General features: G+C 40.1%; 1 protein-coding gene across 1 annotated transcript; it reads right to left on the bottom strand.

Moving 5' to 3' along the window:
* LOC135468932 (uncharacterized) lies at positions 1-24,205 on the bottom strand. The gene is made up of 14 exons (XM_064747420.1): positions 24,158-24,205; positions 15,256-15,372; positions 14,915-14,992; positions 14,286-14,393; positions 13,153-13,801; positions 12,018-12,220; positions 11,035-11,489; positions 10,195-10,352; positions 8,612-8,829; positions 8,063-8,292; positions 6,902-7,060; positions 6,439-6,568; positions 4,731-4,830; positions 1-4,370 (listed from the first exon to the last, which is right to left on the bottom strand). The coding sequence occupies exons 1-14, from the start codon at positions 24,158-24,160 to the stop codon at positions 778-780; spliced, it is 6,201 nt and encodes a 2,066-aa protein (XP_064603490.1). The 5' UTR covers positions 24,161-24,205; the 3' UTR covers positions 1-777.
* Between the last annotated feature and the right edge of the window lie 1,875 nt (positions 24,206-26,080).

Below are 26,080 nucleotides of genomic sequence, written 5' to 3'. Positions count from 1 at the left end.
TTTAATGCATTTCTATTTACATTAGTTTCACACACAATATATTGTACAACAAGAATTGATATGGTCTATACCTATAATCTCTACATATATTCGTTATTGATATTGTATCGGGACAGTTTGACAGTCTTTATTATCACAGACATGCTATAATACTGGTTATGTAATAATGGCTTTTAAGAAGATATGTCACATTCTTTTAACTTATACAAATAGCCTTGTGGGCACGCATTACTGATGTTCGATGATGCATCTGACTAAAAAATTCAAGGCAAAATTGTAATATTGTAACCTTAGGTGGTGAAAAAATATAAGGTATATGTACACTTCCGCGTGTTTCACGAATATAACAACTGAACCACGTTGGACGAGAATGAATTTTCGAAACGCCAATAGACAGTCAAATACTTCCCCTTTTCCCCCAATAGACAGTCAAATACTTCCCCTTTGCATTCAACAGCTTATATGCTACAATTATGTCTGAATTTTTTCACGAATGAAATTTCCAAAACCATGGCTCCATGGACGGCATTCGGGTTTCTTCAGCTTAATACAATTAAGACAACACGGGTTTTGTTTTGTGTTGAATGGGTACTACTAGACTATATCTCTGCTATAGCATTGCTATGTGCCATAACGGCTACCAAATCCTGTCTTTTATGTAATGTCTGTTGTGCCGACGTTCCCCGACGGTACCATACAACTGAGGCATTGTCATAGACGATAACGGATATCGAATCCTGTCCATTTGTAATATGTTTGATAAGCGATGCCTCACCATCAACTCTCGTCATTTTCATCGTCTTCGTCTGAGGTATCGCCGGTTGTTTCACCGAAAATGTCCTCACCCTGGTTGTCTTGGATAGGCTGGATGTCCCGGGAGGCCAGTTTGAGTACGACCACATCTGCGCTCTCTAGGAGACCAAAAGCCACGACCTTCCCATCAAGACTCACGCTACAACACTGTATCGTCATATCTGGGCTGAATATAGCCAGCACCGACGCTTCCGCTATGTCCCACAACGAGATGTCACCAGCAAAGACAAGGGCACGGGTATTGTTTTCAACGATGAATATTTTACTACCAACACCGAAGTTAAAGCCGGCATACCCTTTAATTTTGCGAACAGAGTTCTGTTTCATGGGGTCCCAAATGCGTAGTTCGTTGTTGCTTTTTCCAAACACCACTCGTTCGCCGTCGTTTGCCAGGGCCAAAGCGCACACGTCCGATTCGTTCTTCAGGCGTCGCTTCACCTGACCGGTATTGCAGTTCCACAGAGTAACGTAACTAGTTTTGTTGTTCTCGTCATAATTAGCCTGAGCCAGGTAACTGCCGTCAAAGGTCAAGGCCGCAGTGTACAGGAACAGCATTGAACTTTCATTCTCAAGGGTAGATTTATGTGCATGACTCGGCATATCAAATACACAGAGGTGGTGAGCGAAAAACGAGGCCACTATCGTTTTGCTGTCTCCACTAATAATGTACTGATCGATGGAATTCTCTTTCTCTTTTTTGATGTCTTCGATCTTCTTTCTTTCCTCGTCTAACTCCATCTCCCGGCGCCTTTGTCGGGCATCGTGTGTTTCCGATCTTCTGTCCCACGCCAGCATTTTGGCAGTAGTCGCTCGCTTTATGATCGGATATTCTCTTGGAGGTTCGCCGCGCTCAAGCCGCTGTCGTTCAAACTCTTTGAAATTCGTCCGAATCCTATGAACTACGTGACCAGTGTGTAAGCTCCAGATGACGAAGTGATTCCTTTCGTTGGAAAGGCCCATTAGCAAGTCGTCCTCAAGCAAAACATACTCATTGGGTGGAGACGGTGTGATGAAGACTCCTGTCAGCTTTCTGTCATACTTCTTCGTCTGCAGGTTGTATATGAGAACAGTTTGAAAAACCGGTTTTGAATCGTCGCTGACGCTGGAAAACCCTCTATCCGTCAGAATGACAATCTTAGTGTTTCGGACCAAGAGAACATCGCTTGGATCTACCAGCCCTCTTTCTATCCTGACTGCACCCTGAAGACACTTGGCTTTCGCTACATTCCACACACTCAGTGGTCCGTTATTTACTGCCTTAGCCACCACGTACCTGGGGTTATCAACCATGGGTATTATCTCACAAACTCCATTGAATTTCTTCATTTTTGCCCCTGGCAAATTAACCTTTCCGCTGATGTTCCAGATCCGTAAAGTCTTGTCGTTGACGGCTGCTGTCAGACAGTACCGGAAGTCCAGACACACGCAGATTTTAGACACGTTTGCATGTCGTGCCAAGTGTTTGTGATCTTCCGTTTCCAAGTTCCACAGCGCGATGTTCGACATGTTGTTCTGCTCTGACGCACACACGGCGATAGCGTGAGAGCCGATCTGGTTGATAAGAAGTTCCTGAACATTGTCATGAATACATCCGCGTACATTCCGCAAAAAGTGGCCCCTTTTAATGTCAAACAGCTCTAATGTAAAAATCTCATGCAACTTCATATAAGGCTGTTTACAACCCAAGACTAGATAGTCTCTGGTGATTGCCAAACATGAGATTAACGACGTTGGGTCATGACACTTTATAGCATGGATTTGTCTGCCGGTTCGGGCGTTTTGCATATAGGCCATTTTTGTGCCACGAGCTCCGAACAGAATGTGATCTCCAAACGGATTTCCTGCAACTATTGCCGAGTTATCCTGGTGAACAACCGTGTGTTTAATGTCGATTTCGTGACGTAGGTTGAAGTTATTCTCCAAGTCCCATACCCGCAAAGTGTTAATTCCGTCAAACACCGCCACGAGTAATCTCCCTTCACTCGCAGTCGTTATAATAGCGGGATCATCGTAACCGGAAAGAGTGTGCACGTGCGCGCCAGTGCGCAAACTCCAGATGCGTATACAGCTTGTTTCTGATGTGATGGCGAGACTGTTGCTCATGCCAGTTTTGACAAACGACACACCCTTACCGACACCATCTATAGTTCTAACAACACGACCACTTCGCAGGTCCCACAGCTTCATCGTATCGTCGTTGGCCGTCGTTAGCGCTCTCATTCCGTCCGTAGTCAGCGTCGCGGCTGTGATGGCCTCATTGTGTCCACATAGAAGATCAAACAAAACACCCCCAGGCTCTGTCAAGCAAGACACCGACGGTATAAGGGTAGGCACTGATGACTTGGGAATCTGGGCGAACAACTCCTTGAGGTATGGGTACTTACATGGGTCGGCTGCCGTTGCCGGGATATCTCTTGAAACTATACCATTTAGTCGCCCAGCAATCTGGGCCCCTATCTGTTTCGGCTCTTTGGTCAAGGCCCTCTGTGACAACTGTAGAGTGTCCGCTAAAAGTTTTAGATCTTTGTCCGTGGGTTCTAAGCTTAAAGCAATGTGGTACTCCTCCAGAAGAGCGCGGAGTGAGGTAGCACACAACTTTGCAAGAATGTATTCAAAGTTGCAAAGCACCATCGACTTCAATAAATCTGTCTGCTGGGAATGTAAAAGATGATGGGGCAACTCTCTAATTCTCCGGATGTTGAAGATCTTCTGAGGTTTCCCCTTGGCATCAGACGACTCGATGTACAAGCTTTGATTGGCTATATATCGCAAGGACCCGGTCTCGTTTCCAGGATAAGGTTTCAGCACTGATGACCATTTTCCCGAGAAATACTCAGCCATAGCTTTGTGGTACGATGGAGCCTTATCCCGGGCTAGTAGGTAACGCTCCTCTGCAGCCTCGTGAAACTGCGCATGGCGCCAGCGAAGAGTGCAGATGCCACCTGCGCGGCACACCATGAGGTACTTCATCAGCTCTTCCCGGAGACCGATCCAAAGTACGGAAGGAATTCGTCGTCTAGGTGGCGACAGCTGATGCTTGACGTCCTCCATGACGACTTCGTCCAGAGATAGAAGGTCCTCCATCTCATTGCTGCTCACTCCCTCCCTCGACGCTGTAATGTAACCCAGAGCTCTCCTTACCAGCGGCTCTCCGAACGTCTTCTCCATCTTCCCATACTTTATGGTAGCTATTTTCTTCACGGTTTCCCCGAGCTTCACTTGTTCGGTGTCCACGTAGGATGGCCAAGACATGGCTTCGTGAAATGCTGTATCAAGAAATAAAGGCGTGGGACATTTCTTGAAGGCTTCCAGTAATACGTCATATTGGAAATCGGTGAGAAGTCGGTTTGAGGCTAAGAACCATTTGTCCATTATAGAAATAGCGTCCTGTTCATCCATCTGTCCCAGTATCAAGTAGTAATGGTTACTCTGTGGGTACAGGCCCTGCAGTGCCTTGAGACAACCGTATTTCTCGTCTGGTAAGGTAGAGACTATTAGGTGCACATTCGCTGGCAGCTCTCTTGGCATCCATTGAAGCTTACGACCATCGTTCTCATCTGAAATTCACCAAGGATGTGTTTTAGTTATTACACCTTCCCATGTATAAATAAACCATGCGAGAAATAATCGGCAAGACTATCAAAGCTGTGTTACTGCATACGTTGTTTTTCCGAACCAATATAGGTCTGATAATAAAGAAATAAATGTGTTTTAAGACCATTAAGATGGCATCTGAAAGTCTATAAAACTATAAAGTTCCAAAAACTGTGCTTGATTTCTACACATAAAACGCGATTTTAAACACATGTTTATTATCCCAATGAATTTATCTTTAGCAGGTAAAATAAATTATGTTTATGTTTTTAAATATCTTTCCCTCATGATTTCCATCACCTTGCGACATCTAATAGATGTACCTGATAGTCGGTCCAGTGCATCGAGAAAGACAATAACATGTTTGTCCTCGGGTATGTGAGACAGCAACGTGCTGAATTCGTTTACTATACCTTTGGTGTCCTGTTTAAAAAAAGCAAGAGGTGTTAAATATGCAGGTGACAATTAGTTGAATTCTTAATAGATCGGGATTGTTCCATATTTTATTTATAAATTAATATACTGATGTTGTAATCACGGACATGATCAAAACACTGGGAGATTTAAAGGAAGAAAACTTAAAAACATGACACTTTAGGCGGAAAAGAGCACATTTTTTTCTATCTGCTGTATAATTTTGCCATTTTTCCCGGCCATACACGTAAAGCCTGAAAACGGCAAAGCTGGCATAAATTGCTGAGTCCATCGCATTCTCCATCTTTAACACCCTGTAATTTATGCTGGGGGGGTGTTGCCCCTCAGCCAATTAGAGTTGTTAAAACTGCCGGCTTGTTCGTATAAACTCGGAACCTACGTCCAACATTCGGGTTTCCCGATCGTCAGCGGAAAACGAACTGTACTGTTCGCTACCTCCTGGGAAGAAGAGTTCTACCGGAAATGTACGAAGTGCACTTCAGCGGTTTCCGACGGCAATTCTCCTCCTAAGACAAAAGACTTCAGGACTAGTTCTTAGGCAAATGGAATTGTCAACAGCGGATTTTGGCGCTGATTCTATTTATAAATTATCAACTTGAGGTACATATTCGAATTTTTTATGACATGCACCTGCGAGGAAAATCATACTCTTTTCAATGGTATTTGATTGATATTTAAATTTTCTTCTCTCTTAAAAATCTAACAGCTTCGGTGGATTGCAACAATAGCTATGCACACCTTGTCAACAGCCAGGTAAAATCTTTTTTCTTTAAAACAAATGCACGTACGTAACATACTTCCTTAGAAATTACGTGCTATTGCCTAACATCTGGTGCAGATCAATAAACTTTGTTTAGTGTGTGCTCTGCAGTCTGTTGTCGAGATTGCTGACATTACGCTTGTGATTACATGTCATGTTGTCTTCAGTACTCAACCCTGTACTTAGAGACCTGGTGAATCAACTATGAGCTAACGGCGTTGTGGATCGATCCACCTATCGACATTTACTGACTGATTCACTGATGAGAACATTGATTCCATCTATTTCCTTCCTGCTAACAACGAGGCCGTCAATGTACTGTTCACGCTGGCAGGAGCGTCATTTAGTACGTATATTTCTGTTACTGTACTAGAAGAGAGTTGTTATTCTCAGATAAACCGACAGGAAAGTTTTTCTGCGTTACCTTACGCCTATAGAGGAGTGGATTTGTCAAACCTATAAAAACTAGCCTGTAATTTTTAACAATTTTACCCCGATGCCCATTAAGTCTTACATTACGTCCCAAGTCAATGACCAAACAGCATTCTCTTTCGTCAAAGATTCATTGACCTATCCTAATATTAGATTTATTTCAGTGGGCTTTGGGCTTTCTCCAGAATATTCAATTTATGACAGATTTAGAGGTCATGGAAACTGGGCATAGTTTGAAGAAACCCACATTTCTTCTCCATTACACACTTTCTGACAATTCGAATTAACATATCCTAATGATTCTAGCTCGTAAATCCGATCTCACCCTCACACCCCCCCCCCCCCCGCCCCCTCTCTCTCTCTCCGCTGCCCACGCACATTTTCAGGGGACATCTCATTCTCACCTGGGGAAGATCTTTAGCCTCCATATCCATGATGTGACACAGTTGCTGACATATGTTATACAAGAGAAGACGGACGTTTGTAGACTTATCACTAAGCCCAATCGCGCGATATAGTATCGAAATGTCCGACCTGAAATACAAACGCACGATAGTCAGTTTCATTCAGACGTCTTTGAGGTGTTGATATGTTTGTCTCAACACCATTCAGTCAAACTGCATGATTACTGTTTACTGACTTACTGATTCTATACCGATTTATTCAATTATTTTTTTTTCCATTCCACGTAACTTTTCAACACACTGTTCTCCTGAATTGTTTATATATTGATTCCGTACTGATTAAATTTGTTTCATTTTGAACGTGATTTTAATGTAAATTATAGGGAGAAAAATTTCTACGAATTTGGACTGCACAACAGAATAATGGACTGCAGTGCGCCCACAAATCCACTGAAAGTCTTACCCTTTGAACCATTTGTGTACCTCCCTGGCCGCCTTTGAGAGAAGCGATGTCTTTCCGGTACCGGCTGCCCCGTGTACCACCAGAGGTACGTTGGCAGGGCATCTGAGGTACGCTTTCACCCTCATCAGAAGATCCTTCCGACCGTGAAACTTTATGGCACTTCAATGGTAAACAAACATCAGGAAATTTGTTAATTTGTTCACATGTACACATACATCAAATAGTTGGCGATTCTATTTCTATGTCAAAATGGAATTCTTATCAGCGTTGCTTATAACTGTCGATAGCTACAACATATGATTTTGAATGATTGAATGTTTTCAGACTAATTCCACAATTTAAATATTCAGCTATTGTATAATTGAATTTGCCCTACAGTCCGGTTTGGTTCCAATCGTGTACTGCGGAATTCGGGTTTCCGAGTACAAGCATCCTTATTTCTTCATGGTGTGGCCTGTGACCTCGAGGTCGGGAGGCCCGGAATACAGAGGACTAAAAATGGTCTCGTTTGGCGCTCAGCACTGAGAAGTCAGAGCTGGGAACGGGAACTGGTTGGCCGGTGTCAGTATAATGTGACTGGACCAAACAGGGAAAGAGTAGCCGCACAGACAAAACTGATGTAAGAATGAAATATGCTAAACACACCGAGTGAGTAATGTCCCTTGAAAAACAAAAAGTTTATGTAAGGGCGGTTGCAATGTAAGGTCCCTAAGGGTTGAAAGCATTAGAATAAAAGTAGTCAAAACCCTCAGTAGTACAAAAACGGTAATACTTTCGTCGAAAAGGGAGCAAACTTTTTATTGCGAAGTCATATTCAATTCTATGAATAAAATGTCCGGAAAACTGTTTCATGACGGACTGACAGACTAGGTTTAAAAGTTCTGCCCCGCGCCCCCATCCACTGGTACAGACTGACGAACAATAACCATGCTTTCACCTGTATTTGTTTGGAGCACAAATGCAGCCCTGCCAGAACAATTAAGCAACCATAGTTTTACACGTAGTGTATGCACAAACGGCATAATGGGCTATAATGAAGGTTTTGATCAACCATAATCAGATGATATACCTAGACCAGGCATTGCATATGGATTTACAACTTCTTGGTTTATTGTCACGCCGTTTCGATGCAGGTACTAGTATCGGTATCAGATCATATACCTGTAATGGCAGAAGCGGACGTGATGCGACACTTCTTCATACAGAGCCTTCTTTTCAGAATCAGCGTTGTTGTCAGTGTCTCTGGGGTCTAGAGTCAGGGTTTTCAGTAAATGGTCCATCAACGACTGGGACATTTTCTCTAGGTACATGTGATGGCCTCTGTTGCCTGAAGGCAGGATTCCTCCAGAATTCCAGACAACTTGAAATTCCTGTATGAGGTCAGCATTAATCTGACAGAGAAGATAATCCAAAGGGTTATAATCAAGTTCAGAGACATGGAAGAATTTCCAATGAAATTTACTATTATGCATTTTTATCCCTTTTTGGTTATTGTTAAATTATTGCAGCATCATTGCCAGTTGTGTGTTATATAGCAATCCATGTTCCCAATGTACATGTCAGATATGTACACCAAGATTTTCAAACGCCAATTCTAATTCTGTCAACCTGAAGATATAAACTTCAGTATTTGCTCAAAATATTAACTTCGCAAAATACATGACAACAGATATTTCCATGGAAAACAGGATAGTAACAGTTCATTCTCACGTTTTCTGGTACAACACATTCTCGAATTTCGTCAATCCGGTCTGCCAGTTTTTCGTCTATTTCTGGTTTCTTCCCTTTCAGACGAATATCCAGATAGTCAGCAACTTTTCCCTCGGCTAAATTCCGGTTGATGTGCTGTAGATTTCTTTGCATGACGAAGCATCGGTCATTTGGGTCGTCCGCTTGAACCAAGCCCTGTTCAATTTCCAGATCCAACACTACACAAAAATTAATACACATCAATACAGTCCAGATCAAGCACTACACAAAAGGTAATACACATCAATACAGTCCAGATCAGGCACTACACAAAAGTTAATACACATCAATACAGTCCAGATCTAGCACTACACAAAAGTTAATACACATCAATACAGTCCAGATCTAACACTACACAAACGTTAATACACATCAATACAGTCCAGATCTAACACTACACAAAAGTTAATACACCAACACATTCCAGATCTGACAATACACAAAAGTTACTCATCAATACAGTCCAGTTCTAACACTAAACAAAAGTTAATACACATCAATACAGTCCAGATCTGACAATAGACAAAAGTAACACATCAATACAATCCAGATCCGGCTTATTTGCTTCAGTAAGTCATCTCAGTGAAACATCACTAGATAAAAGAGCGGTGGAAACCCGTCCTGCAACAAGGAGGCACATTACATGCACTCTAAGGACTCCTTCGTTGTCATATGACGACTGAAATTGTTAAGTACAACGTTAACAAAACTTAATACACATTAATACAGTCCAGATCTAACACTACACAAAAGTTAATACACCAACACATTCCAGATCTGACAATACACAAAAGTTACTCATCAATACAGTCTAGTTCTAACACTAAACAAAAGTTAATACACATCAATACAGTCCAGATCTGCCAATAGACAAAAGTAACACATCAATACAATCCAGATCCGGCACCAGATGCACAAAAATCAATACAGTCCAGATCAGGCACTACAGAAAAGTCAATACATCAGTACAGTCCAGATCAGGCACTAAACAAAAGTCAATACAATCAATACAGTCCAGATCTAAGACTACACAAAAGTCAATACATCAATACAGTCGATATCTAGCACTACACAAAAGCTAATATTTCTCAATAACGTCCAGATTCAACACCACATTAGGTTTAATATACAGTTGTAGGATCCTATCAATTTGAAAATTTTGAACAAAGATTTTGAACTTAATTTCACGACATCGTCTTTATTAAGTGTTATGCCAAATATATATGATTTTGGACATCTGAAACCATAAACTTAACAATATGATGAAGTTTTCAACTTTGTCTTCAGGCAAATTACATTTCGTGGAATTAACAGTACACAAAGTTTTTTTTATACAACAAGAGAATCTATATCCAGCACAACACATGGTTTAACACGAAAACAAGGTCCAAACCAACAAGTACCCAGCGATGCATAGCGATTTGGTAATTTTATCCATGTTCCGATCACTTGTCTTCCATAAATGCACATCTGTACATCACGTAAGTAAATCAACATATAGTATTAGAAAATCAGCGTCTACAAACTTTATTTCAGCAACTTACGAGAAGTGAAGTACTTCCTCCTTGCAGCTGGATCTTCGATAACTTTGGTGGCCATGGATTGAAGGATACCCAACAATCTCCTCGATGTAGACAACCAGTTTGTCCTGGCCTGCAGGCGTTTGGAAACTTCACCTCGTAAGAAATCCGCCACATGTGTGCTGCAGGCAAATATATACATAAAAACCGATATTCAACATATTTGAACATGTCCGGCGGTCTACTGTTTTCCACCAGTGGAGTTCAAATGAAGATTTGATTTCATTTATCATCATTATATATGTTAACGTTTGATGCACACGACACAAATTGAGTGCCCTTTATGTACTGATGTTAAAACTGCTATCGTCATTGGTCTCGCCATATTTTTCCTTGCGGGTTAGTATCAAGAGCAATAACAGGATATCTATAGCAATAGACTCCAAACTATTAACTGACAAAACCGACTAGCTTATCAAATGGACCATCTGACAAAAATGACCAGAGCGCCACTGAATCACGAGGAAACCATTTACTGCAGAAATGAGAGCAAAATACTACAAAATAGTATATTATGCCAACTTAAACTCAAAGGCGCTAAAAAAATGTTTCTGTAATTTATAAATCAGGGGTCTCTAGACGCTGGCGTAACATACTTAGATCTCATTACATATGTATAACCAAAACTCGTTCAGTTATTGTCGATGACGTTTTGACATAGATTCTAATGTCGTTTTCAAACCAATACTGTTAGAAATCATCGCTTTCAAACCAAACGTCTACAGCAATTTGTGAATGATATTACTATCTATAAGTAACCTGTTCTTTAAAGTTCGATACATTCTTTATGAACGTAACGATTACCTGATATTCTGCAGGCGATATACGGACGGGACAACATTGGTGTCCAGCTTGTACCACGTACTCAAAACATTCACATCGATCACATCATTGATTTTCTCCGGAAGTTTATTCTGGTCTTCGCGCATAAACCGGATGATTTGGGCCTCTTTGCGAATCATCTCAGCGTGGTATCGGAGCCTGCTAGAGCCGGATCTCTCCGGGAGGTCCGGGGAGAGAGACGTTGAAGGCGATGATCCGCCCGTCAACGCGTTGATATCCAGATTAATGCTGTCCTCCATTCCCTGACGTCGTTGTTGTGCCTCCGCCTTAGCCGCCTCTATGGCAGCAGCGCGCTCGGCGATTAGCCTTTGTTGACGTACAAGCTCTGTGTTAGCCGCACGGTATATTTTGTCGTACTCCTCCGCGGGGATGGTCGTTGGTAGAAGGTAGGGCCCATACTTCTCTCCAAGAAATAACTAGAGCAGGAGAGAGAAAAATACTCCTTATTTTGTAACAGTATATGGTTTACGCTTTTGTTACTGTGTAAATCTGGTTCCATAAAACAACTATTACCTTATTGGATTAAAGCTTAATGCTCGTTACCCATTGACTGAAGTTGATTATAGAAGATCTGGCTAACACATATTTCTGTCCTTGGCTACACTTCAATGCCTCATTGCTCAACCAGAATCGCTAAGAAATACATTGAACTGCAAGACTTGCACACTTGACTTGTCCACTTCGGAAAGAAGTCAATAAAGAACAAATTTATTCCTATTTAAGGACCATGTGTGAAGTGGTAGGAAGAGATGCTTTGGACTTATAATAGAAACCCGTGAGAAATCAGCGATTGGCTGAAGTGTATCGGAGATAAACAAATCACACACAAGTAACTGTTATCAATATTGAATTATATCTTTATAATAAAACCGTTCAGGGAGAATCATCAAGTACCAGTGTGATTTATGCCACACACAGGTTAAGTCTCTTAAGCAGTAATTTACCAGGAAGCTTGTGCCGAAGGGGCTTTCCCGTGACTTGACCACCATGTCCATACAAAGCTGCTGAATGCGATGATCGTCAGTGATGGTGTCCTTGAGACCCCAGTGAAGGTCGTATATCTCAAGCTCATAACCTTTCCCTAATACAGCTTCTCTTAGTAAAGGGAATACTCTTTCCAACAGCAAACTCCGCTCAACTTCTGTGTCTATAAAGATAGTACGTGTAATACTGTATCGATAAGCATAAGACGTGCATCACTGTATCTGTGAACGAGACGTGAGCCCAGTAGGCTCGCCGAGTGTTAAAGTCCAGCCCATACTGACTTCCCCTCCGGCCGTATATGGGAAGGCCCCCCTGCAAACTGCGGATGATCGTGGGCTTCACTCAGGCTCTGCTCGGTTCCCTCCCATCATAATGCTGGCGTATAAGTGAACTATTCTTGAGTACAGAGTAAAACACCAATTTAATAAATCCGGCACAGTTGGTAGAGCGATCTAGGGTCAATATTGGGTCGGGTCACCTTTGACCTTAAAAGAGGAAGTTGTAACTTCCTTAAGGGGATAGTGCAACGACTAGTTGACCAGTATCAGTATAATGGCTCGGGCGGGGCGGCTTATTTGCTTCAGTAAGTCATCTCAGTGAAACATCACTAGATAAAAGAGCGGTAGAAACCCGTCCTGCAACAAGGAGGCACATTACATGCACTCTAAGGACTCCTTCGTTGTCATATGACGACTGAAATTGTTAAGTACGACATCAAACCCCAAGCACTTACTCACCAATTAAATAAATAAATTTATAAACGATCACATAGAATATAAATGTTATTTTCCAATGATTATGAAATCCACCCATTACCCCTCCTCAGCATAGACACAGGATAAATTTAAATTATATCATCAATTTATCACTATCAGAAGCTTTAGCGATTGTATGTTGGTATAAAGAATTCGTATCAAATTCTCTTCGAACAATTTGAAATTCGCCCAATACGCCCTCACAACATAGTCTCAAATTACATATCATTGTGTAGCTACTAAATGATCAATTTAGCATTGTATGAAACTTCAGCCATCTGGTTTGAAAATTTTCGTGTCAAGCTCAATATCTGTGACGCGAGATGCGTGAATTCATTACCTGAAAATCCCGAGCTGACGTAAAGTTTCAAAGCTCTATCATCTGGTGGACAAGTCACGTGAACTTGACCTTTTAGAACCCTTTCCATCCGGTCGTTAAAGCTTAGTCTCGTCTCCTCTCGCGTCATCGGGCGGAACATGACAGGTGTTGCCACTGGGCTTATATCCGGTTCCGGTTGTTCGTCGACAACAACTTTGGTCAGAGTGAACAAGGAGGCCTCTCTCTCAATGCCTGCGTTGAGTCCCCTGTGAACCGCCTGGTCATCGCAGTCAGCCTGTGTTTCAGGGGTTGTTCTCTCAATTTCTCCGTGCTCGCTCCGGATGTGCAGTTCATCAGACTTTGGTGTTTTCTGTGCGTCCTCGATTTTTTCTGTTCTGCCATTCTCAAATACAGCATTAGTGGATTCGGAGACAGGTGTTTTACTGTGCTCTATGTCGGGTAGGGGCGTATTGGAATTCAGCGGCATAACATTGCCCTCTGAACGACGGGCCCCTGACGAACTGTCACTCTTCCCATTCATCGCGGAGCTAAGCTTACTGTCCGACATATCCAGTGGTTTTAGTCTTGTAAGCGTTTCAGAGATGTCGCCATTCAGTTTTTCTCCGAACTCCGAATATTTCTCAAATATGTCAGTGGGTGTTTTGGTTGACTGCAAGTAAGAACAAAAAAACAACAAACAATGAAGATTTAAGTATGCAAAATAATATAATTGTAAATTTGTGTGTGTGCACGGTTGAGCGTCACAATTGTACAGTTGCTTATTAAGACCATGTTGAGCATGACTGTCCATATCATCTATTTAGTTGTGAACTGAAAACCGGTTCACAGCCTTTAAAAAGAGTTAACTGACAGTGTAACACTCCTGAAATACACATACTTAACAAAATCTCGATTAATTAGATAAATATTTTGAGAAGCCTGCGATAAAATATTACCCATCCAAATTTTAACATGGAAACCTGGAAAACAAGCAGTCCAAATACTGATTTGAAGCCTTAGTCTATAAGATGACACAAAATACAAGGCAAGAAAAGTTTTCTTACTCGATGTACATTGGCTTATGTATATCCTTCTAACTGAATTTCAAGTTTAGTTATCTTTAAACTTTCAGATATGACAAGGCCAAACCACACCTTTCGATCGGCTGATGTTGGAGGAGTGGTCTGTGAATTCACACCCAACTGGTTCTCGACCTCGTCTAGATTGTACAATCTCTGTTCCAGACGGCGTATTAACTTTCTCTGAAACGAAAAAAATATACAGTTTAGCAACGTAAAGAGTGTTTCGAAACATTCATTTGTCTGAATGGGGTCACTTTTGGTGCGCAATTGTGAATCGGGTCCACGTCGGACTGACCATTGTCCTCTTTATAAATCATCATCGGAGAAGAGAAGTGAGCAACAGACCTCACATCTTTAGCCCGATTTACTTTAGGAGGGAAAGGTCATTTCAACATTGCCTTGAAAAAAGGATAATTTTTAGAAAATGCTCGAATGAATCTGAATGCATACATTTTATGTCATGTTTTAACAATTTTTTGGTTTCTAACATTTTATCCCATATTACCCCTTCCAGCATCATTATATTAAATCGAAAGGTGTTATACATGTAACAGCAAGTTTTGTTAAGGTGTGATAGACTTAAAGATATGAACTATGACTTTAAGTGAAACATCATCTTACAGATAAGTCGATACATGTGAATATGACTACTTTATGCACTTTAGGAGGTTGAAATCAAACAATGCAATAGGCAAACTTACCCGCAAATGTGCGATGACTTTACGATCGACCATCAAACTGAGATGACGGGATGGTTTGTGCCAGTGGCTGTACTGGGCCTTGGGGAAGAAAGCAGGTAGAATATCAACTTATAATCCTTACATGAAACATTACATTCCTCGGTCTTAGATTAGGCTACTTACGGACTTTATGGATCGGTTAAACAACCATTTGAATGTAGAAAAGGCTTTACATATGACCGGACTCTGGTTATGGCTTCTTATAAGTTGTTAATGTTGTGGACATATGCGTGAAACAAACAAACCCAAAAGCAAGCAGTGCAAAGGAAGTTACTCCCTTGCTTATTAACCGTGAAACTTACAGCTTCTAGGGAAGTGTGAACGGCTTTTGCAATTCGTCGTCTGGTCTTTGAGTGAGCAGACGACCGCATCTGCAAAGGCGGGAGGACTGGTATCCTTTTACGGCCATCGTCGGACGCCTGTTAGATAAAGACAACTCACTGATATTGGGTGAGTAAGAAAACCTATGGATACTATACCATACTGGCCAAGTCTGAGACAAGATGCGAAAATAAATATTTCACTTATCATATTTCACTCTATGTGTAGTCGTACGGTACGAAAAGTATTGATGTAACTATGTGTATATATAATTCAGCGTACATGTACCAATATGCCACGGGAAGGCATTGATTCTATGAATTTTTTTTTTTTATTTGTTTTTTTTTTTTTTTTTGGAGGTCAACCAAGTTAGTTTTACATTTGTAAGGAACAGGATGAAGTAAGCATCAATTTTATCAACTTAGGCCTGTATTTACGCAAATGGAACCGCAGTAGTTGCAAATGTACTTTTCTTCAAAGTAGTTCCTACATTTCCACTTACTGAAGAAATGTTTGGTAATATTTACAGTAACCAGGGATAATAAAGACAGCAAAATACTATTAAGTCTTTTAAAGTCAAAAGGTTATCTTTTAAGCCGACGAATAGCCATTAGCGTGCGTAAGACTCCTTTTATTTCACGAGCACTCTTTGATTTAATGGTCGTCAAATAAATCCGCGTGTACAATGTTTCTGTCGCTAGGCCTGTGCAAAAATGAGGTGCAAAAGGAGAGCCGTGTAAAAGTACGTTACCTGAGCCGAGAAGTTTAGATTTTTTATGCAATAGTTGATCGGGTATGTGCGTTAAAAAGGGCGAGAGCAAAATATAGCAGGAACAAGTCGTTGACAATGTTAAATACAAATCTCTTTATATCGCAAAATAAAATGTAGTCGCTCATTTGATTTCAAAATAAGTCGTCAGTATTTTAACAGTCGTGAGTATCTTATTGTCAAGCAGAATAAAGTGTCACCAAGACAATTGAGGTACGACAAACTCCATACTTGAAGTTTTATTTCAGGCAGACCATATATTCTAGTAGTGGTGACTTTGTCTGCAGGTATGAGTTGATATTTAGTTTGGCAATTCAGGCTCTTCATTGCCACACATTTAGACATGAAGGTGGCGTATACTTTGAAAAACTCCCCAAGAGAATATAGCAAATCTCATAGTTATTGGTTTGGCTCGTGCCTCGAATCTACGTCATGAAAAATATGGCAGTGCAGTAGTTTACAAGGGATTGATGAATCCCTTGTAATTTGAAATGAAATTGCCTGAAATGAATATTACAGCCAAGTATAAGTTTGAAGTGCAACTGTCCATATGATCGAACACATCAAAAGAATATAGCAAATTTTTGTGTTTTTTAATGTTTTTTGATGTTTTGACGAAAGACCTGCTGGTGCTTAAGAAGCTGATGTCAAATTCTCATTCTTAAAATCTTGATAATTCTTTTTGCTCTCTTAAATGAACATACTGAGAGAAAAGCTTCGGTTAACTGACTGAAAAATTTGACTTTTTTATGTCCAGATCAGCTTAGTCATGAAACTCATCTGGTTTATATATTGTTGACTCACTTGGTTAATCGGAAAATTCGCAAGAGTCTTTCACAATTCGTGAGATGAATTAGCTCAATTGTACAACTCAGATGTTTTAGTTATTTTCTATCAGTTCAAGATTTTCTTCATTCATTCGACTGATTCGTTGTCGTCGATGTTTCGATGTTTCGTGACTGCCTACCTTCATCAAGCGAATCACTCGTCCGTTCGTTTCGTGAACATTCACCCACCGTTTTGACCTCTTCTCTCGCGTCGGTGGATACGTGTGAAATTTCACGTTGCGTTGCTTTGCCTTTGCTGGCGAATTTTCCGGAAAATTCGTCACTTTTCGCAAAGGTTTAAGGGGTACATCCGGGTAATGGAACTCTTTGACTGGTCCGAACCTCGGGAGGATTGGGGGGAGGTAAATCCCCGTGTCATTGCATAACTTCATCGTTATGGACACAGAAAACGACGAGTAAGAGAGATCTTCGCATACAGATCCCAAAACACCAGGGGAAATCGTGTTCAAAACTAAACGAGACGATGGATCAAGGGTTACAACCTATGTGACCAATATACCCCGGATTGAAGCATAAGACCTTATGCTTGTGTCTTCACAGATCTAAATTCCACTCTGATTTATCTACACATTATCTGTATCCAAAATTGTTGCTTCCAAGAACATTGTCTCCCCGTTATTGCCATGTAACAGCAGGGGCAGGGAATGCTACTTGATATATCTCCATGTGGCGACCAGACCGTCTGGGGCGTATCTATAAACTCATAGGTCATAGCACAGTTCACTGGGGGGAATTGTTATGGGTGAGATGTGGACCCCATTGTCAAACACTCCGTTTTTAAGCTCGTTATTAACAGGCGAAACGCCTCACACAAAACCTGTGGACTCACGTTGAAGCCCCCTGAGACTGATCGCTGAGTTTTGTATTAATCCGTTTCACTTGTCCCCAAAGCACGCGATTCGTTTATGAATGAAGATCGTAAATACAAGCGAATTGATATGATGTTAAGAAAAAGTGATAATCGAACAATTGCCTGTCAGCACCCATTGTTACACCAGGAGATATCGGTGGTCTCCTGGCGCAACTCGATTTTATAGGGACAGGCTCAGTCCACGTGTTAAAGGTCAAGTTTACATATAAAATGGATTATTGGAATCTGCTCTCCGCATTTCTTTGAGTCTGTGATATATCTTTATATGGCATGACAAATTAAACATATGCATAAGTTTTTGTTGTGGTAATATTAAAATATTATTGATAATTAAATCTAGAAATTGTAAATTAATCGATAAAATTTAAGTACTAGGAACTGAGCTCAGTACTTCTTTGAAAATCAATAAATATGCCTTGGGCATTTATAATAACAATAACCAAAATGAACTCTTCCATGCAAATACATATGGGACTCGCTCAACTTCCATCATGCCTCCACGACAATAAATAGTTTTCGCACAAGAGCTCTTTGAACCCGTAGAAAAATTCCTACGTTGTCGATAATTTAAGAAAACATTGATCAAATAATTAAGATACTGTGTTACCATAAAGAGTTCATTAGTGTAGGTTATTAAACAACCGTGTGCCCTAAATACCTACTTTAGTAATATCAAGAGGGCCACTTTTCAAACGACGAATAGTTGCGTAACTATAACCAAGTAGTTATCTGCGAAAGATTAAAACCATGGTTCCCATGCTAAAGTCTGGAATGTTGCATGTTCTTGTGAACTTCGACTTCACGGAGGGAAGAAGGCTGTGGCCGAGCGGTTAAGGCGCTTGCATTTCATTCAGTAGGCCACACAATACATGGGGGTTAAATTTCTATTCTAGACCAGGATCTGTGGTTTATGTATTGTTTTTATGCGATTGTTATTAAATCTAAGGACAGCATTATGAGTTATTCTACTGTTTTTTTGTTTGTTAGTTTGTTTTTTGTTGTTGTTTTTGTTGTTTTTTTTGTTTGTTTTTTTTTGTTTGTTTGTTTGTTTTTGTGTTTTTTTATTGTTTTTTTCTTTAGTTGTTTTATTTTTTTTTTACTTATCTTGCTCTATACGCCATGGTTCTAAGGACTGTCTAAGTTGTTACTTTGTAAGCATTTACATGAACAGCTCGAGTAAAACCCTAAACGAGATAAACTGACATTGTATTTCATCGGTTATATGACCAGTAGTCAGCTATCACCATTGTCTGGTTTTACTCTCCATGATGTGATCTTGTATATTTATATTTGTGTTGCACACGATATTCAAGAATATTTCACTTGCACAACCGCGTTCACTTTTCTTTGTGGCGAAAACCATGCAGACCACCCTATTTCGTCCACAGCCAATTAGTCACATGATTGTCATCGCACGCGAGAACCCATTACTTCTAGTTGTATATATGTGTCATTCAGGATTATTCGTCTATACATTTTACGAAGTTAACAAAATGTACTGTCATGACTAGGAATGTCACTTCTTTAAATCATTCCACCGAATAATTAGCCTAAGGAAGGCAAAAGAATACATACAGTCCAATTGTTCTGTTAATTTATTAAATCGGTCCAAAGTACTGTCTTTATCTTGTTCAGCGCATGCCTGTTCAAAAAGGTAGTACACAACCACTGAAGCGTCACGGCAGAAAAAGGCGTGTTTCACTGCGATTTGGACGCTTTTGTGCACATGTAGCACGTGGAAGTCATTATACTTCACTTCCCCAATGACTATTCTGGTGACGACCATAAAGACATTTCGTCTAACCAATTTCATTTGTTTACCGCATAACGGTGTAATAACCGACATGCCAAATTGGCAAAAATATAGCCAATATATAGGGCGATTCCAAATGAGCCTAAGGAATACCCGAACATGTAACGAAATATTAACATGCCTTTTTTAACTTTTTTCACCGTGTCTCTATGATGTAGAAATAGTGGAAGTATATAAGGTTACCTCCTACCATATCGGACTGTATACCAACACGACGAAGCTGCCATCTTTGTGTTGAAACAGACATTCGTATACCAGCCATCAGCCAATATGAACGTTCTAGGCCGATAATCACAACCCCAATTTCAAAAATGACGTTTAACACAAACCACCAAAGAACTAAGAAAGTATATAAAAAGACAAAATTTGGACGGAATCATACAAAGAGAAGCAGTCAACAGTTTCCAATGATGGTGGAAAAAAGTAAGTTGTGTTCAAGGCAAATAAGTTAAATCGGTATTCAAATATTGTGCCATGGTAGCATAACATTGTCGATAAGAAAATGTATCAGAGTTGCACTTTGATTGGAAGTGTTCATCTATCCAACGTGGCGATCTAATTCACGATGAATAAACATCCCCTAGACCCTGATCATTTTTAGGAGTTTTAGCCTTTTTTCTTCTGGATGCTGTTGTACAAAATGAAACGCAAATGCCATGGCCTTGGAATCCCCCAAAACCACCCCCCTCCCCCACCCCAACACCCCCATCCCTTCTATAACACTTCTTTGAAGTTTCAAACCAAAACTGGGAACTTTCTGAAGAAACAAATTTACGCGCTTTTTCAACGTTTTAACCTTTGTGAGACCCAGCACACATAGGTTCCATATTCAATGTCCAAGTGTCAAAAATTCCATATGCAATAGGTAACGACTTCATATTCCATATTCAAGTGTTTAAAACGAAAAAGTGTCAAGTGCATACGAACAATCTTTCGATCAAATGTTTCTTTTTTCGACATGTTTTACAAAGAAGACGGCTTTTGGAGTGAGATCGACAACAGCAAAAAGGTCTCTAGCTCGTATTCTGGGTGCAAGATAGAAACTATATATTGTTGATCTTGAGAGATTATTATCAAATATCAAGCCAATGCTGTAATGGAAAAACTTGCGTGTGTATAAACTGGAGATTGAATTCCTGTCAGCAAGCTATATTTGCTTAATATCCTGTAACACGCACGCTTATCATTGCCTAACTGAGCCTGGTATCAGTATATCCAGTGTAATTTATGTACCTCGATGCTTTATGTCCTTAATAATGTCCCTACTTCTGTTTACAAAAGAAGTTCATGCCTGAGTGCAATAAAGATCCAAAGTGTGATGTGTTGCGTACCACACTATTCATTTCTCGTCATAAAACTTGCTGTACTGATTCTTTGCCAGATCATAAAAGGACTTGATATAGACTTACAGGTCACCGAACTTGTAAGTTTTGCTCGCCTACACGAATACAAGAGTGGAACGCCGGCATTAAACAAAGCGAACTATGTAACACAGACACGGTAGGCCTTTATTGCTTATGTTACATTGTAAACATGTGACACCTAGTAAAATGGTCGAACTACTTCGATCTTGCTCTCTCTTATAAATGTCATAAATAGTTTTTTTTTTCTGCACAGAGTGGAGAATTAATGTTATAAATCTTTAACGTATAAAATACCTAGTGTAATAATAAATGATTACAGACAAAAAAAAGGATTAAGGAGCCCTGATCTACAACTGTTCGTATAGGTAAAGTGTATACATTTGTACATACATGTGTACATTTGCACCTGATGTTGTATTTTAGCGAAATGCAGACTTTCAGTGCGGGGGCAGACATGACAAAATGCAAGCTTTTTGCTGCCATTGTTCTTTTTCATAGTTTTTAGGCAAGGACATACAAGCTTAGTTTAAGGTGATATGCTGATTGTTTTGTTCTGATTCATTCACATCCGATCCAACAACTTATTTAACGATTATACAGTTCTTTGAAACATAATATGGTTAGGCCAAAACAATATGCTGCCTACGTCTTTGGATTAGCATAGTTCTTACCTAAAATGTACCTCAAACATAATGCAGAAAAAAAAATCCAAAAGCGAGTCTCGTTTCAAAGTCAATCCTTGAGGAAAACAAGTGACCAAAACCAATCTGCGGTCGACCAGAGGCTATACAGCTTGATACTAATTGTCGCCTACATGTAAATACATTTGCTGAAACCGCTGAAGCATAGGTTTTAATCTGTTAGCAACAGGCATCATTTTTTTTATACTATCAATATGATGCACTTCAGATCGTCTTCAGGATTAAAGAAAAATGAATCATGTCATAATGGAAAATTGTCGGTTGATTTCTCCTGTATTGCATAGGCAAAACTTTACCGTGTAGACGATATATCTCACTTTATAATCACTGTTTAGACACTAGAACTTAATATAACTATCAGAAATAATGCCTATTCCCATAGGACATAAGGCACACATCTTAAAACGTTGGGGTAATATAGCAGTTTGACTTTTAGGACCATATCTGGTAAGTTAGTTTATCCTGTCACTCACTTCCTTAAAAAAAAAAAAACGAAAAAAAAAACAAAAACAAAAAAAAAACGCATATACCTTTTCCGTTATATAGCTCCTAGCCTGTCAAATTAGTACGGATCTATTTCGTATTTTTGCATCGTATACAAACCAATGTCATATGTGTATTTATTACTGTGATATAGAAGTATTCTATAATCCAATTAAAATGCCTTGATTAATTCGTACGGCATATATACTCACTTGTTCCGGTTCCATGGAGACAGGTTACTCAGGCTGCCAAAACTGCACATATATTCCTTGGCAAATATAATGATATGTCTAACAAGTTTACCTATAACTGTCTGTATGCCTGCTATATGTGGTAAACTAACAGGTCTGTTGATATCTAACGGAGCATGGCCTGGCCATAGATAACAGCACTTCGTCATGTATTGACGACGGCCTCGCCAGCAGAAACTATACACGGCATGGCATGACAACACGGTTCGTTCAGCGCAATACAAAAGCACCACAACAGCAGTTAATCTGACTGTATATAATGAAACACTGGAAGGCTATTCTGTAAAGGTTGTGACGTTTCTGACTTAATCATGCTCTCCACTTTGCCAATTTTCACATACGATTGAAATGATGGGGGGAAACGGAAGAAAGAAAGCCATTCGCGACAGCTGGTAAAAAGGACGATTGTTCCCAAACCCACTTTCGGTATACATGGACAAGTCGAGTTTGGTCTCACTTTGAAACCGTTTTCCTGAGAATCTGTTAAGGGTACATAATGACAGGCTATTATCATATGTCCCGCTACACAGTATTAAACACTCAGGGGTAGGGCAATAGATATTTATGAACTGTTATTTAATTATCATCATTTGTATATAGTTAAATGTGCTTAATACGTCTATATACATCTCTTAACGCGATAGGTAGACCCGTGATCAGGCAAAAGTGGAATTCCTGAAATTATTTGCTTGTGTTAATATACATATTGTCGTGTTCATCCTTATGCAAATTTCTCCAATAAGAAAGCGGACCAGTTAGCAGGCGGGAGAGACCGAATCAAGCCTATATTAAAAGATACAAAGTGATCTATATATCATAGTTTACTTCCGAAAGTTTAGAATTTCACAGCCCGACGTTGAATGTGCAGATGACTCAATTATTTTTCAACGTCGCTAGCGATGCTATAAGTAAATCTAATTAAAGATTTTTTTAAGTATTCATTATAATACGTTGCTCACAAACTGTTGGCTTTATATAAGTAATGTTGTTTTCGAATTGATTCATTAGGAAAGTATGTGTTGTGTGTGTGTGTGGGGGGGGGGGGGGCTGTGAAATTGTGATTAAACCCCAAACATGTATTCATTTTTTTTTTCAGATAATGGCGCCTACCATTTGTTAACCACGAAAGAAAGTATGCCCGTACTCATAAAAAGACCAATTTTCAGAATCATTTACAGTTACAGTTAGTAAACATGTTGTGTATGTATGGTAAATACGCCTACAGTGGATGACATATCTTTTAGAATGAAATAAACAATTAAGATCGACTTGGGCAATCTATAAATTTTACATGCACATAGGCTACTCTCACGCCTTTTTCGACATCTCCGTCTTCATAGTACATAGCATGATCAGTTTGCACATGCTGATTGCACATTTGCACGTCCTAATCACACGAGCCCATGAATTGCAGAACTTCAGTGTACAACACAGAATGTTAAAATGTTAAAATACATCTGTAGAAGTTTTCTTTCAACATTTCTGAGTAGAATCGCTATTAAACAAATCAAGCGTGAACGCGGGATTGACGGCGGTTATCTGTAGTGACTATCTATATACATAGCCTTGTACGATCAGGCAAGTACCCCCCCCCCCCCCCCCCACTCTATTCCCAGGCTTACACCCACCCCTACCCTACAAAAGTATAATAAGGAACACTGTACATCGTGGTCACTCCAACTTGTCTGGCTGGTAAACAGTAGACTGTCAGACTAGCGCCAGCCCACAATGATCGATTTGGTCAGAGGTTCGAACTGAATAATGTATAACAAATGTCACTTACCATTGTTGGACCCTATAGATAAACGGTAACCCAAACCCAGTATAAATCTTAATTCAAAGGTCTGGTGTCCACAGTAATTGCGTCGGCATCGTGGTTATATGGCTCTACATGCTGGGCCTTACACGAGCGACGCTTTCATGGTTTAGGTGCTATACAAGGTGATTCAAATATTTCAGTCCTGGATACCACAACTTTTACACAGCCTACCCCTCGGATCTCTACGCGGAGCCTATTATATGATTTATACTGTCATAAACATAGTGATTTAGCCCAGGAATAGCACTCTTATAACGGTTGAACGTACTGTTTGACTGCAAGAGGGATTCCCTCAAGAGAATTGTCATTAACATGAATACAAATATAGCTGCTTGCAATTGGATAAATAAATAATGGTTTGGTAGTATATTCAACAGGTAAACACGTTTGCGGTAGCCCGGTAGCTATTTTGCTAAGTGGCTGTTCTCTGAGAGCATATATGTTTGCTTAGGTAGGCATTCCGCTTTGGGACGAGCGACCCCGCTGTCGTTAAGATATTATTGCTCTCAGGAAGGTCCGCTATTATCTTGTCCACAGTATAATGACCCTGTAACTCAACACTCTTGGGCGTCGTATATAAACAGTATTGTGATGATCGGAATTCAACACCTTCTTGGTTTGTGTTAAAGTCACCTGCGAGTGTGAGCTCAATCTTAAAGTTAGACTTAGTACATGAACTATTAACAATAGGGGGAACTCATGTGAGCGCCTTCGGCATAGTCATAGACCTATAGATTTACTCTTTTTACGTCTCGTTGAATTAAGATTTCAGTCAACATCGGTGTGCGTCATGAAACACAAGGTATATAGCAAACGGAGAAGTTTGTCCTCAGTTCTGTATTCTCAAAACTATGCAAATTCCTTGAACAAGATTCCATGAAGGAACCTTGCAAGTTCTTTAAACAAGATTCCATAAAGGAACCTTGCAAATGACATTCACTCCTCCCACTATATATAACAGCGAATATATCCATGAACATAATGTTATGTGCTGGTATTGTAGCCTGCATAAGTGTCTTGAATACCAACACACGGATGATTTTTGGCGATACCAGTATTGATATAACGCTTAACTATTGCCCACACTCAAGCGTCCATGTTTACTATGGACTCGAACAGGTGATACATATACTGAGAAACTGTGTTCCAACCTTTCCTCCAATAAGTGAAGAAATAGCCTCCAAAAATACAACTGAAGTATATTGCTTGGCCTATCTGGGGGCTTAGTCAATTAGTAATATGCACACGTATATCCAAATAAAATGCACCGACGCTGAAGTCACATTTACATGAAAACTTAGTCAATACTGCCTCAGCTTACAGAATGGTAGTACTTTTGTCACACTTCCTAAATTCAGCAGGACCCAAAAGCAACCTCCGCACTTCGGGTTTATTGAATTGATTCCTGTGCAAAGATCGTCCAATTACCAATCGCCTCAAAATGATGCAAAAGGATATGCCGCCGATTAGCTGGAGTGCTCACCGCGATGAGTTCGCCTTTAATGTGGTAAGACAGCTCTTGTTATCGATTCCGGTAAATCAACCAAAAACGAATGAAAACCGAATACTTAATTACATAAAAGAACAAGTTGGATGTGCGTGTTTCAGTTGCTTTTATGGTTGTAATTTTATTGTATTGTGTCGATATTATCCATAAATAAAATAAATGAACAGTTTATCCAAAAAGCCTCACATAAAAATTTAACCCGATGTCCACAAACATGTCCTGAAAAAGTACAGAAACACATTTAACATCAGACAGCATACAAAAAGTGATAGGTACGGACTGCTCAAGGATTTTAACACTGCATTGTTTAAGTCACAAACTCGCAAATACCCGACACAATTGACGTCGAGAAGCACTGATGTTACGCATGTGTGTGTGTG

This window comes from Liolophura sinensis, chromosome 6 (assembly GCF_032854445.1).
Source record: "Liolophura sinensis isolate JHLJ2023 chromosome 6, CUHK_Ljap_v2, whole genome shotgun sequence".
Taxonomy (NCBI): Eukaryota; Metazoa; Mollusca; class Polyplacophora; order Chitonida; family Chitonidae; genus Liolophura; species Liolophura sinensis.
The sequence above is the reverse complement of the archived record's forward strand: the minus strand, read 5'-3'. Positions and strand labels throughout refer to the sequence as shown.

Coding starts and splice junctions, on each gene's coding strand:
- LOC135468932 (XM_064747420.1), bottom strand. Junction 11,490..12,017: donor CCTTCGGCACAAGCTTCCTG/GTAAATTACTGC, acceptor CTCCTGCTCTAG/TTATTTCTTGGAGAGAAGTA. Junction 10,353..11,034: donor TATCGCCTGCAGAATATCAG/GTAATCGTTACG, acceptor ATTTGCCTGCAG/CACACATGTGGCGGATTTCT.